Source organism: Uloborus diversus, chromosome 9, assembly GCF_026930045.1.
Source record: "Uloborus diversus isolate 005 chromosome 9, Udiv.v.3.1, whole genome shotgun sequence".
Lineage (NCBI taxonomy): Eukaryota > Metazoa > Arthropoda > Arachnida > Araneae > Uloboridae > Uloborus > Uloborus diversus.
In genome coordinates, this window is record NC_072739.1 from 132,354,387 (window position 1) to 132,368,428 (window position 14,042).

A 14,042-nucleotide genomic window follows, 5' to 3' on the forward strand; every position below is an offset into this window, starting at 1 on the left:
TGTGGATCGCCATCTAATCCGGACTCAGGAAGCTGATGAGTCTGATTCCAGGTCGTCCCATCTCGCTGAACTTGAGAGACAACTCGGTGACTTGGCAAGACATCTGAGCAGCATAACAGCCCAAAAGAAACAAGAGCAGAAGTGCTGGAAATGCGGTAGTGAAGGACACCTGCGAAGGAGTTGTCCGGCTCGCCAAGCTACGCGAGGGAAAGAAATCACCTCCACCAGAGCTCTGAAGATTTCCTCTACTAGTAGTGGCAGTGATGGACTTTTCATTTACGCACATGTAAATGGGAATCCTTGCAAACTGATTGTCGACACTGGAGCCAATGTTACAATCGTTAGGACAGATGTGGCTCGTGAATTTGGATTGAAACTGTTGTGGACATCGCCACGCGTAAGTCTCCAGACTGTGACAGGGAACAAAATTGAGATTGAGGGTAAAGTGAACTTGGAAATAGTGTTTGGGAATGCCAGCTACCATCATACGGTATTCGTTGCTGATATCACGGACCCCTTCTTTCTCGGATTGGACTTTTTAAAGAAGTATGACTTCAACCTCGACTTCAAGACTAATGAGCCGCACTCGATGAGAGAAGACATAGCCGTTTTCCCCCCACGAAGTGACGTAAAATCCAATCATCAAATAATAGCCCAAACAGATTTATCGATTCCCTCAAGGTCAGAATCATTAATACCTGGCTCCATTGAAGAAAGCAATAGTTTTCGATTTGGACTCATTGAATACCCTAACCTAAGCAATAGCCAAAAAGGAGTGCTGGTAGCATCTACGCTTGTGGACCTTTCTAAGGATGTATTTCCTGTGAGAGTCGCCAACGTGAGTGAAAGGCCAAGGAATATTCGGAAAGGTGAAGTGTTAGCAACTTGTACTCCAGAAAACTGCATCATTAGAAGAATCAATTCCCCCGAGACTGTGTCTTCTGAGTCCTTGACATCGAAGTTAATTGGGAGTGCGCCGTTATCGAATGATCAAACTGCTGCGGTACAATTGGTGGACGACTTCAAGCATCAGTTTTCATCTACATCGGAGGATGTTGGCCGTACGAATTTAACGCAGCATAGGATTTACACTGGAGAACACCCCCCTATTAAACAGCATCCAAGACGACTACCGTTCGCTAAGAAGGAAGAGATTGAAACCCTCCTGAAAGAGATGAAGGAGAATGATGTAATCGAACCGTCATCCAGTCCTTGGGCCTCTCATATCGTCTTGGTCCGAAAGAAAGATGGCTCCACCAGATTTTGTGTCGATTACCGACGGCTGAATGAAATCACCAAGAAAGACAGTTACCCTCTTCCATGGATAGACGACACCTTGGACACTCTTTCCGGACATAAGTGGTTTTCGACCCTGGATTTGAAGAGCGGCTACTGGCAGGTTGAGATACACCCTGATGACAGAGAGAAGACAGCGTTTACAACTGGACAAGGCTTATGGCAGTTTAAAGTGATGCCCTTCGGCCTCTGCAATGCACCAGCTACGTTCGAGCGTCTTATGGAGACAGTGTTAAGAGGACTCTCTTATGAATCCTGTCTGGTCTATTTAGATGATATCATCATCGTGGGACGCAGCTTCGAAGAACACCTGGCAAATCTTAGGAAGGTGCTGCAAAAGCTTAAGGAAGCCAATCTGAAGTTAAGCCCATCCAAATGTAACTTGTTCCGCCGGGAAGTGAACTACCTTGGTCACATCATCACTTCTGAAGGTGTACAAACCGATCCAGAAAAGGTATCTGCGGTCCAGAGTTGGAGTCGTCCCGAAAACATCCATCAGCTGCGAAGTTTCCTGGGGCTCTGAACGTACTACAGGAAGTTTGTAAAGGGTTTTTCCAACATTGCACGACCTTTGCATAAGCTGACGGAGAGCAAGCAAAAGTTTGAATGGTCCAAAGAATGCGAAGATGCATTTCTACGACTGAAGGAGGCTTTAACATCAACGCCTATCCTCAGCCTGAAAAATCCTTTATCCTGGACACTGATGCGAGCAACGAGGGCATCGGAGCTGTTTTATCCCAAGAAATTGACGGAAATGAACATGTCATCGCTTACTGAAGTAAATGCTTATCAAAGTCGGAGCGAAATTAGTGCGTCACCAGAAAGGAGTTACTGGCCATAGTGAAAGCTGTAGAACACTTCCATCATTACCTCTACGGCCGAAAATTTCTGCTTCGGACAGATCAAGACTCGTTAATTTGGCTTTTGAACTTCAAGAATCCAGAAGGCCAGATAGCCAGGTGAATACAGCGGCTCCAGGAATATGACATGGAGATCAAGCACCGAAAAGGGTTGTCTCACGGTAATGCAGACGCTTTATCAAGGAGACCCTGTCCTGAGAACTGCAATTATTGTTCCCGAATCGAGAAACAGTATGGAACGACTAGCCCTACTGCCTATCAGGTGACGATGACTCCAACATAATCAGAACCTGATCCATGGAGTGACGACCAAGTTCGAAAAGATCAACTTGAAGACTCCGACATAAAACCAATTTTGGAGTTCATGGAAAGTGACAGTCGACGCCCTAGCTGGCAGGACGTTTCCATCTTCAGTCCTGCAACAAAAATATACTGGGCTTTATGGAACTCACTCCATTTACGGAACGGCGTACTGTACCGAAAATGGGAATCTGATGACGGCAAAACATCTAGGTGGCAGTTACTACTTCCCCGATCAAGGATTTCAGATGTTCTGAAAGAAATACATAGTAGTGCGACTGGAGGACATTTTGGTGTCTTGAAAACCCTCAATAAAGTTCGGGAGCGCTTCTTCTGGAACAAGGCGAAGGATGACGTGGAGAAGTGGTGCCATTCTTGTGACGCCTGTGCTGCTCGTAAAGGACCGAAGAAGAGAAGCAGAGGGAAGCTACATCTGTACAACGTTGGAGCTCCTTTCGAACGAATTGGGATCGACATCCGGGGTCCTCTACCAAGAACTGCTGATGGGAACAAATACATTCTTGTTTCCATCGACTACTTCACCAAATGGCCGGAAGCATATCCCATTCCAGATCAAGAGGCTACCACCGTAGCAGAGACTCTAGTCCAACATTGGATCTCGAGATACGGAACACCTATGCAGATTCATTCCGATCAAGGGAGGAATTTCATCTCTGCTGTGTTTAAGGGCCTATGTCAAATTTTCGGAATTGAGAAAACTAGGACAACACCACTACACCCACAATCGGACGGCATGGTGGAGAGATTTAACCGCACAATCCTGAACAATCTCTCGCTTATGGTATCCAGAAATCAACAGGATTGGGACAAGAAGCTACCTTTGTTCCTGCTGGCCTACCGCAGTCCTGTCCACGAGACTACCGGATTTGCTCCATCTCAGATGCTCTTCGGACGAGAGCTTTGGCTACCTTGTGATCTCGTCTTCGGTCGTCCTCCAGATGCGCCTGCATCGCCTGAGGAGTACATCCAGGATCTCCAGGCCCGGTTGGAAGACGTTCATAACTTCGCACGAGAGCGAATCAACATCGCGGCGGAGAAGATGAAGACCCGATACGACACAAGGTCTACTGGACATGAATTCAACGAAAGCGACAAGGTTTGGTTATGGAATCCCATCCGATGGAAAGGTCTTTCACCCAAATTGCAGTCGCATTGGGATGGATCCTACAAAGTCCTTAACCGACTGAATGACGTCCGTAGTGAGGATCCAAAAATCACCTAATGCAAAACCTAGGGTTATACATTATGATCGGTTAGCCCCATACTATGGCCATAGTTCATGAGTATTACGTAAATAACCATGGTTGATAACATAAAAGTTGTAGATAATTTTTTTTTTGCTTTTAATGTTTAGTAATATTTCTTGTTATTATTGTGTTTCCTATGCATTATTGGTTATTATTTAATGTGTGTATTTGTGAACTTGTGATAGAAGTTTGGCACCCTTTCTGGGGATTGTACTGCTCAGGACGTGCAGTCCTTAGGAAGGGGGCAATGTTACAAATCCTGTAAATAGTAATTATTGTAGTAACGTAACCTGTAAATAGTTTCCCGTAATGAATATACAACCCCTTTTCATATGGCTAAAGTATACGACCCCCCTATTTCCTTTTTGTTCATTGATAAAATTTGATAACGGTCTACTATTTTCCAGAAGCGTGTGGAATATTTGAGAGATTTCTTTTCGGTGTGTATATAAACCGTTACGCTGGATAAAGAGGGGAGTTTCGATTGAGATTTCGAACTGAGAGCGTATTTGCTCTGTTTATTGCGAGGCATTTCGCTGTGTTGTTTTCGTATTTGGAAGTAAATACGTGTGTAAACGTTGAGTTTACGGTGTTGTGTGATAATTGCTTAATTGCTGATGAATAATTTAGCAGTTGTTGACGCTCTTTCCTGTACATAGTGTAAATAAATTTCCTGTATTTTTTCAATCAAGAACTGTGTATTCATTTCAAGAAAGTGGAAGTCGCACCGAATCCGTTACAATATGAATAGTTGTTGAAGCGTAGGATGTAAGAATAACAGTACTACTGTCTGTCTTTCATGAGAAAAGCTCCCCCTCAAGTCTGAGCCCGTATACTCAGGGCTGTGGAATCGGAGTCGGACTGATTTTGGGGTAAAGGAGTCGGAGTTGTTAGAAAACTTGCCGACTCCGACTCCGGGTTTCTTTTTTTTTTCCTTTTCACTGACTCTCCTTGCATTTTTTAAAAACTGACTACCAATTGGTTCAATTACATGTATAAAAAGATACTAATGAGAAAATAACTGCCATTATGGCAATCAGCTAGCCTGAATGCTTACCGAACTTACTGTAGCCGTCCTCTAGTTTGCTTGCTTTTTAACTTAACTAATAGCGACTGTCAGCAAACGGTTTTGTTGCCTAACATTTTCAAGTAATCACTTTCAAATAAAAATAGAAATATAGTGTTTTGTTCGATCTCAGTTATAAAATAGCGAAAAAAACGTAACAAATTAATAAGTCGAGGCCCGTAGCTAAGGTTGAAACGTTTAAGGATGATCGACAAATTCAAAAACGTTCTGGCGCGAAAGCACGAATCCAAAAGATCCGATGAAAAATAATCTAATGTTTTTTCTTTATTAAGACTATTTCTATAAGCTTGGTGCTCACTAAAAAGTATGGAACAAAATAAGTGTAAATGATTTCTTGATTGCAACACTCAATAATTGCAGCTAATCTTAAAATCTTAATATTAAGGTTAATTCTAAAGCAGACAATAAAATTTAAATTAAAAATTTAGCGAAGAAGAAATATAGGTATAGTAAAAGCTATTCGTACAAATTTGTATACCGCCGCATTTTGTGTAAAATTAGCTCATCATGTATATGTGCCCTATTTTCGTTGAAATTTGATTGATGAAATATAATTAAAAATATATTCGCGAAAAATTTCAGAATTTAAGTATTTATAAACTCTGAAATTAACTTTGGGTGTCATCTACCTGATGGGTGTCACCCAGGGCAAACCACCCCCTCTCAAGAACTTGGATTTAGAAAAAAAAAGCTTTTTTTCTCTCAAGTTACAGCTTTCAAAAATTGAAAATATACGATTTGAGCAATATCTATTTGTTAAACATTCAAGGGGGGCAAATTACAGATAATCCTTTTCAAATTTTTTAAAAGGGATTTTTAAGTCATCTCACTTCTTAACTCGTAACTGTTGGAAAATTTGATTTTTAAATTGAATTTCTAACATTGTATGCGTCTTGGGTTTACAATAAAAAACAAAATGCGAAATTTTCATGAAAAGGAATCAATATTTCAATCTCTGTTTAGAGGTTTTCCCCCTTCCCCTGAAGGGAGAGAGGGAGTTGAAAAAATACAATTAAAAAAATCAAAAACATCCGGAGTTGGAGTCGGAGTCGGGCGTTTCAAAATCCAGGAGTCGGAGTCGGCCATTTTCCTTCCGACTCCGCAGCCCTGCGTATACTGCCATAGAAACGAACTTCTTCATTTTCTGCAAAAGTTAGCAGAACGGCTTTTTGGCGCCATTTCGCCACTCGTCTGCTCGCATTTGTGCAGTCGTACGGGTTTTTCTAACATTAAGCTTCCCTTGGAAAAATGAGACGCGCATCGTTACTATAGCAGTAGACAGTCGCAGACATTTCGACGGTGGCTTTTCTAGTGATGGTCGGACAGTACCTATTTCTTTAAAGTGAAATGTTGAGAAAAAAACAGTCACTTTATCAAATATAAGGCACTTATTATTATTCCTGCGGAGATAAATTTGTTAAGATTATCAGTTACATTCATTTTGGGGCAGAAAGTTAAAACATATTTAAAATTGAATAAAGAAAACAATTTTTACAATTTCCATATAAAAAATAGATTCACATCAGTTCAAAATCACTGACCTTAATCAAGAACAACACTTTCAATCATTGTAGAGTACAGAACTTGGTTGTCTTTTGCAAAAGACTTCCATTTCTCTGAGTTCAAAATAGACTTAACATTTTTCTTAAGCACACATTTTGCTACCTTCGCAAGATCTTCTTCGTTATGTAAATCGGCTATCAAGGCGACATCACAGACATAATCACTGGTTATGTGTTCCAGCATGAATGCCTTGCACCATTCTTTCAGTTCTTGCAGATCATATCTATCGGCAACAGTATACAAATTGATGGCTCTGTCCATGTCCACCACTTGGACACTTCCTGTGTAGATATACTTGAGCATATCCTGAGCAGTGGATAGGTTCATTTCTACCAGTTCTACGATGTTTTCCTGGTTCTCCTTCATGTCACTGTTGAACATCGCTTCAAACACTTTCGATCGATTCGCTAGGATGACTTTGTGAGCAGGGAAGTCCTTGTCGCCCAATCTGAGCGTCACATCGGAGAACCGAGGCTCCACAAATGCGAGCTCAAAATCTTTCGCCAACGTCAAGGCTCCAATCTCTGCAAAAAGAACAAACTCGAATTCATGTTCCAGTATTGTAATTAAACATTGAAAGGCATGATTTCAGATACTGACACCAGACCATACTCTGAGACTTTGAATAAGGATTATTGCTCCAAAAATTTACTTTGTTTATCGTTGGCTGGTGCAGGAGCCAAAAAAGAAGGCAAGTCAACATATGAAACTGAATTTTTGTTGTGAGTGTGACTTAATTCTATACAGTAATAGCAGCAAAAGAATAAACTACGCTCATGCTTGTGAAAATTGCAACAACAAGGAGGACTCATTGGAAAGGAATAAAATTTATTCCACATAACTTATAGTGCTACAAATAAACGATCAAAATAACAGATCATTGAAATGGAAATAACAGGCGTAAATTAATATCGAATGTAGCCACTCCGAGCAACTATGCGAGCCTGTACACGTTTTGGCATCGAATCATAGGGGAGCTGAATGTCATGATTAGGAATAGCATCCCATATGGCTTCAATCTGAAGCCAAAGTTCATTCATACTAACTGCTGGGCGAGACACATGGGCTAGTCTCCGACCGACGCAAGCTGAGACGTGCCCGGTTGGCGTCATATCCGGAGAACGGACAGGCCAAGGAAGTAGCGTAATTTGTCATGCACCGAAGAACACTTGTACAATAAGTGCGACATGTGGACGTGCATTGTCCTGCTAAATCACTGCACCAGGAAAGTTCTGAAGAAAGGGTAGTGTCTCCGGCGCCACAGCGTCCCTGAAGTGGCGCTCGCTATTGAAATTACCCATAATTCGGACTAGATGTGACTGCCCCTTGATATTCAATAGCGTTCCAGACCATGGCGCTTGGCGTTATGCTGGTATGACGTCGGATTACGCACTCTGGGAAGTGACCTTCCCATGTGTAACGTCTGAAGTGTACACGTCCATCGTTTTTGAGCAGATTAAATCTGGACTCATCCGAGAAGACGACGTGTTGCTAGTCCTCAAACCATTGGGCGTGCTGGTGGGCCCATTGAACCCGAAAGTAGCAACGGTTGAGGGTGAAGGGAATGCAGTATAGGAGAATCCTTGCATACAGAGAGGGCTCCGGCGCAGCAGACGTCGACTAACCGTGGATGCAGCAAGTGAGACACATGTAGCCATCCTCCAACGTTGTGCTAGCGTGCGAGAGGACGTTACACGATTCATAACAGCTAGGCGGGCGAGGTGTCGAAGGTCAATTGGCGTCGTTCGGTTGCGTGGGCTGGGGCGAGCCCTTCAGCTAATTTCATCGTCCTTTGCCATCATTTACAAATACGCATCACAGTTAAGGCATTACGCCCCGAGCGGGCACTGATTTCTCTATACATAAGTTCACCCTCACGCATTCCGATCCGATCATGCGGCCCCTTTCGAACTCCGTTACACGTTCGTATGCCGCTCTGCGTTTTTGGCGAGGCATATTAAGTACTAGAGAAACATTTAAAATCAGCAGATAATCATACAATGATTTCGAAAAACTTTTACAGCCTTTTATATACAGAGTCTACGCTACAGTTCAGAGGGCGTTTTTCGGTCCACGCATGCGCAACGTCTCTGTAATTCTAATCATTTGCATATATTATTCTGCTATTCATTTCCTGTGAATTTCGTTTCATTTGCAAAACTCCTTCTTGGTGCTGCAATTTTCACAAACATGAGTGCATGAAAAGATTATAAGCAGTAAGTTACAGCCCTCAAACCAAGGCTTTTGTCTTCATTTTTTACCTAAAGCTTTTGTCTTCATTTTACGAGTTGAGCCGCTCCCCCCCCCCCCCCCCATTACTAGCGAACTCTCACTGGTGTGCAAAATTAATTTTAGCTGCCAGTTTGAAGGTAATTTCACCTTCAAAGAGAACATCTCCCTCCAGCTCACTTACAACTATTCCAGACTAATGTGTTCACAACAAGGATGAAACTGCAGTCTTTGGATGTCGTAACTAGGCAGTCAGTATATGCTTGAAGTTGAAAATGACTACATTTGATTTAGCAGTAAGTTACCGCTCCTAAGCCAGGGCAAAGGCCAGAACTACATGCAATATACCAGACAGCCCGGTCATCACATCCAGAGATTGCAGTTTCGACCTCATTAGAACTCATCAGTCTAGACTAGTGAATAAGATAGCTGGAGCCAGATGCCACCTCATTGAAGCTCAGAGTGCCAACAAACTGGTAGACAAAGTAAATTTATCTCACCAGCGAGTGTCCGCAGCATGGTGTGGTTTGACTCGTGAATTGAAGGAAAACCTTGGATATTTGGTAGTGAGTTACCGCCCTTAGCCAGGGCTAAGGCAGAACTACATGCAGTTCTACATCCAGACAGCCCAGTCATCACATCAAAAGACTGCAGTTTCGTTCTGATTAGAACACATCAGTCTGATCTACCAGTTTGTTTGCACTCTCAGTTTCAATCAGATGACATCTGCCTTCAGCTCGGTTATTCACTATTCCAGACTGATAAGTTTTAATAAGAACAAAACTGCAGTGTATGGATGTGATTACCGGGCTGCCTGGTATGTTACATGTTCATTTGATTTAGTTCATTCTTAAATGAACTTTATTTTGAGCATTTTAAAATGCTTTTGTTAGCAAATTAAGTGACGGGAGAAACATACAATTGGATGAAGATGTAGCATTTAATTTCTTTGTGGCAGAAAAAAAAAAAATTCTTTTTATTATCAGTATACAGAGGATTTCCAAACAGACTCAAATGCTCTAGGAAAATACTGTTCAATAAGTTATTTAATGTTGGCAAGGTTTTGACTATTAGGGCAAAATCAGAGTAAAGAACGTGGTTCTGGCCCTTGCGTCCAAAATTTTACGAAAGTGTCCAAAACTACATTTTTAGTGAAATTGTACTTTATAAGCAAATGTTAAAAGCATAATAAATTCTATATAATAAATAAGTAATAGACCTAAAAGAAAAATTGGCTTTATGGGGTTAGAGAGGACACATGCCCACACTAATCCCTTGCAAAAAAAAATAAATAAATAAAGAGTTGATCATAATATATTTAATGCCATTTGCCTCACTAGATTATTTTTTATATGTATGCAGTAATTTATTAAGCCGCCTCCCTGCCTTGTCTAGTGATCACAGATGTCTAACTGTGACAGGAAGGTCCGAGTTCGAATCCCGGCTCGGGCGTGGCCGAACTTTCTCTCTCCTGTTCTTGTCCTTTCTTTGTATGAATGTATTGTGATGTGAATGGTTGCCTACCCTTTAAACGGGTCTTTATGGCATGTGTGTACCTGTAGAATTCGGATTTCACACCAAATTACGGTACAGTTGGAAAAGTGAATTAGCGCACTCCAAATAGCCAGACTAGCTGGCACACGACAGCAACATTAATTTATAAAGGACTAGCTGTACCCGACGCGCGTTGCTACGCCAACAAAAAAATACATCATTATACTGATTTTCATGACAATCGGTTGAACGGGGCAGAAGTTGCTACTCTGCAGTGCCACCTGGTGGCGAGTGGCTTCAATGAACATATTATGCACCTTCTCCGTGGAAAAATACATATATATAGCAATTTTCATAATAATCGGTCCAGGTATCAAGTGAAGCCGTGACTATACTCAAATTTTGTACTCACGCAGTTTGCAAAATCAATCAATCGCTAAAAATATCAAATAGAAAAAGTTTTAAATCCCCCCGTTGCATGAAAAGCCATAAAACAATAAAGAAAGAATTTATTTGTTCAAACTCAAGAAAAATGGCAACAGCTAACTTCTTATCAATGAGATCTTTCACGCGAATTAATTTCTGCAGCCGATAATTTTATTCGTATTTATCCAATGGATTGATTCTTAAATTGGAATAAAAAAGGAGCTATCGATCGGATTTTTTTCGAACTGGTCTATAAACATTCCCAGTACCAAAGTAACAAACGGTGAAAGTTTCAGCCAAATCTGCCGGATAGTTTTTGAGTTCATGGATGACATACAGACAAACATTCATTTATATATATATAGATTTTATGCCTCCCCCCCCCCTCCCCACCATTTTAGGTTTCATTTACAAAATAAAATTGATTATTTCAAAGCGATGACAAACTCTTTCATTCATTTATATTTAATTTTAGACTTAAAATTGATATATTAAATGATAAGATTCATTTAGCAACATGTATTATTGATGTGGCAGGGGCTGTTTTGGATACTTTTGAACCTATTTTGGTTCTACCGCACTATTCCACTGGACAAGAGAACAACAACAACAGCAACATTTTAAAGCATTTTTGTTTTCTTTTTTACTACATAAGCTTGCTTATTTGAAGGTGATAATTATAAACCAATTGACAAGGAATGCTATATTTTCACTTTTTTACTTTCTTCTATATCTAATATATAGAAGAAAGTATTGGATTCGTGCAAATTTTCGAATTTCGAATTTTGACGGATTCGAACGTTTTGAGGTGTGCTGAGTCCATTTCGACCATTTTTGGAAAATGTCTGTCTGTCTGTGTGTGTGTGTGTGTGTGTGTATGTGTGTATGTATGTGTGTCACGTCTGTGTGTGACCAGTTTTTTGTGGCCGCTCTACAGCAAAAACTACCGCATGAAATCGAACGAAATTTGGTACACATATGTGCCCGTATGTGAACTTGTGCCCATTGGTTTTTGGCGCGAATTCCTCCAAGGGGGGTGGAGCAATGGGACGTTTTTCGAGTTACGCGTGCTTGCTATTCCTCAGGAAGTAACTGGCGGAATCAAACAAAATTTGGTCCATATGTTGGTATTAACAGGAACAGGTGCTGGTTCAATTTTGGTGTCAATAACTCAAACGGGGGTTGAACTATAGAACGTTTTTTGTCGTCAATTGTGACTGCTGTATCTCAAGAAATAATGAACGGAATGAAAGAAAAATTTATCGGCAAGTAGCCCTTAGTGGGTATAAAAGCTGATTTTATTTTGGTGTCAACAGCTAAAAAGGGGGTAGCGCAATCGCCCTGTCTTTTTTTCCATTGTGAGTGCCCTATCTCAAAAAGTAATGCTACGTTCTGGTTGAAATTTGGAATATATGTGAATCCATATGTAAACAGGCTTTGGTTCAATTTTGGCGCCAATCGCGCCAAGAGGTGCTGATTTATTTTTATTATCATTATTTTTTAGCGAATAAAAATAGCTTTATTAGTGCAACAATACGAAAGATAAATCGTAATAGATTATCGTCTGCTTATTTCTCGTGATTTTAATTGTATGGAAATGATCGGAAATATTATTTCAATGATTTAAAATTTTTAACTGTTGCCATCTTATGTTTGTTAACAAATAAAATATTTGTAATTAATTCAAGCAAGGCTTTTAAAATAACTTTCAATTTTCGCTCTTTGCTTTGCTTTTGCAATAATGCAGACATTGGGATGGTCGTCAAGTTTTTTCATGTGTAATTTTGTTTTTGTTGGGAATATTGCTTCCTCGTCAAGCATGGGGAGGGATCAGAAAAAAAAAAAAGAAAAATACAGAAGAAAGTTTCGTGATGGCCACAACATACTAGTTTTTTTTTTTTTTTGTTTTCTTTTTCAATTCAAATTACCAATAAGCCTCAATGAATTTGTGTTGGTAAGTTTATGAAAAAAAAAAAAATTAGCGTTTTGCACGATGTTGGACGAGTGGAAGCGTATACGGATCAACAGTTTTCGATATATACAATTCTTAAAGAAAAAAGATGGACAAAATAGTTCCTTGAAATAAAATGAATCATTCTTTTTCCCTGATGTAAAAGATAAGAACAAATGTCGTGAAATGAAATTGTATTAAAATTAATATCACCAGATTACGTGTTTATGGTCAAGTTTGTTGAACTCTGCATCTCACATTACATTTAATGTTGATTTCTTTATTTAAAACTAGCTGCATTGCCCGGCTTTGCACGGTCTACCTCGAAAATAAAAGTTATGTCAAGAGACGCATATTCAACAATCAGGCTTCAATTAGAGGAAAAAGAAACTAAAATTTCCCGTCCAAACCATCATTTTTAAAGAAAGAAAACGTCAAATCAAAAATTCCCAAACAAATTAAACGCAACTTTCCTGATTATCTTTTGCTGGCGGTACAAAAAAAAAAAAAAAAAAAAAAAAAAAAAGAAGATAATTCGCCAAATAATAATCAAAAAGATCAAATTTTTACCTCAAAACAAAAACAAAATTTTATTTCGTCGCAGTCGAGGAAAAAAAAAAAAAAATTGGCAAGCTTCTGAAATTTTATTTATGATAATTTCAGGGGTCATAGCGCATTTCAAGGGTCAAAAAGTAGGAAAAGTAGAACATTTTCACAAAAAAGTAGGAAAAGTAGACAAAAAAAGTAGGCAAAAGGAGGACCAGTATTTTAATGCAAAAATAGGAAATTTTCAAAACAATTAAAAAGTAATTGATCATTATTTTTCATGAAAAACTTCCTTTCATATTTTTAACTCCCCAGGACATATCTTATATGCAAAACCTAAAAATAAATGTACAAACAAACAAAAAACATTATATTTAATTGGAGTACTATATACACATTTTTTTAGGTCAACTTCTTAAACGAGTTATTAGAAATAACATTTCTTTAGCATGAAATCAAAAGATATGTACATTACTGATGTATAAGCAGTATTAGATTGTCGACCCCAGAAAATCCAAATTATATGTAAAACTTATAACGTTTTAGAGCTGTTAGTACTTAAGGCTTTGTCATTTTAATTTTAAGTTAAATGCCTTATCCTAAAGCTCTGTTACATTTCCTCTAAAAGTGATTCTTTTAACTGAAAATTTTACTAACTCTAAATTGTATATTACCTTTTTAAAATACAGTCGCCGCCGCTTATATGAATCACATTAGTTCTAAACAGTTTTGATTCCATAAAGAGGCTGATTCAATTAACCGGCGTCCACTGTACTAATATGTATATTTAACTAAAAAATGATAAGAAATATAATAGTTTGTCCAATATAATAGGAAATTAGAGTTTAATGTTTCAAAAGAGTTGACGTATTACTAGTAACTTAAAATTAAAATAACAAAGCCTTAAGCACTAACAGTTCTAAAAACTTATAATTTGCAGTTTCTGGAGTCGACAATCTAATATTGCTTTTACATCAGTAATGTACATATCTTTTGATTTCATGCTAAAGAACTCTACTGAA

General features: G+C 39.2%; 1 protein-coding gene across 1 annotated transcript in view; it reads right to left on the reverse strand.

The window, feature by feature from the left end:
* Nucleotides 1-6,263: 6,263 nt before the first annotated feature.
* LOC129229596 (speckle-type POZ protein-like) overlaps nt 6,264-14,042 on the reverse strand; it is a 64,485-nt gene continuing 56,706 nt past the window's right edge. The window contains exon 2 of the mRNA XM_054863933.1: nt 6,264-6,898. Coding sequence (XP_054719908.1) covers nt 6,354-6,898 — 545 coding nt within the window. The 3' untranslated portion in view covers nt 6,264-6,353. The remainder of the gene's footprint in view (nt 6,899-14,042) is intronic.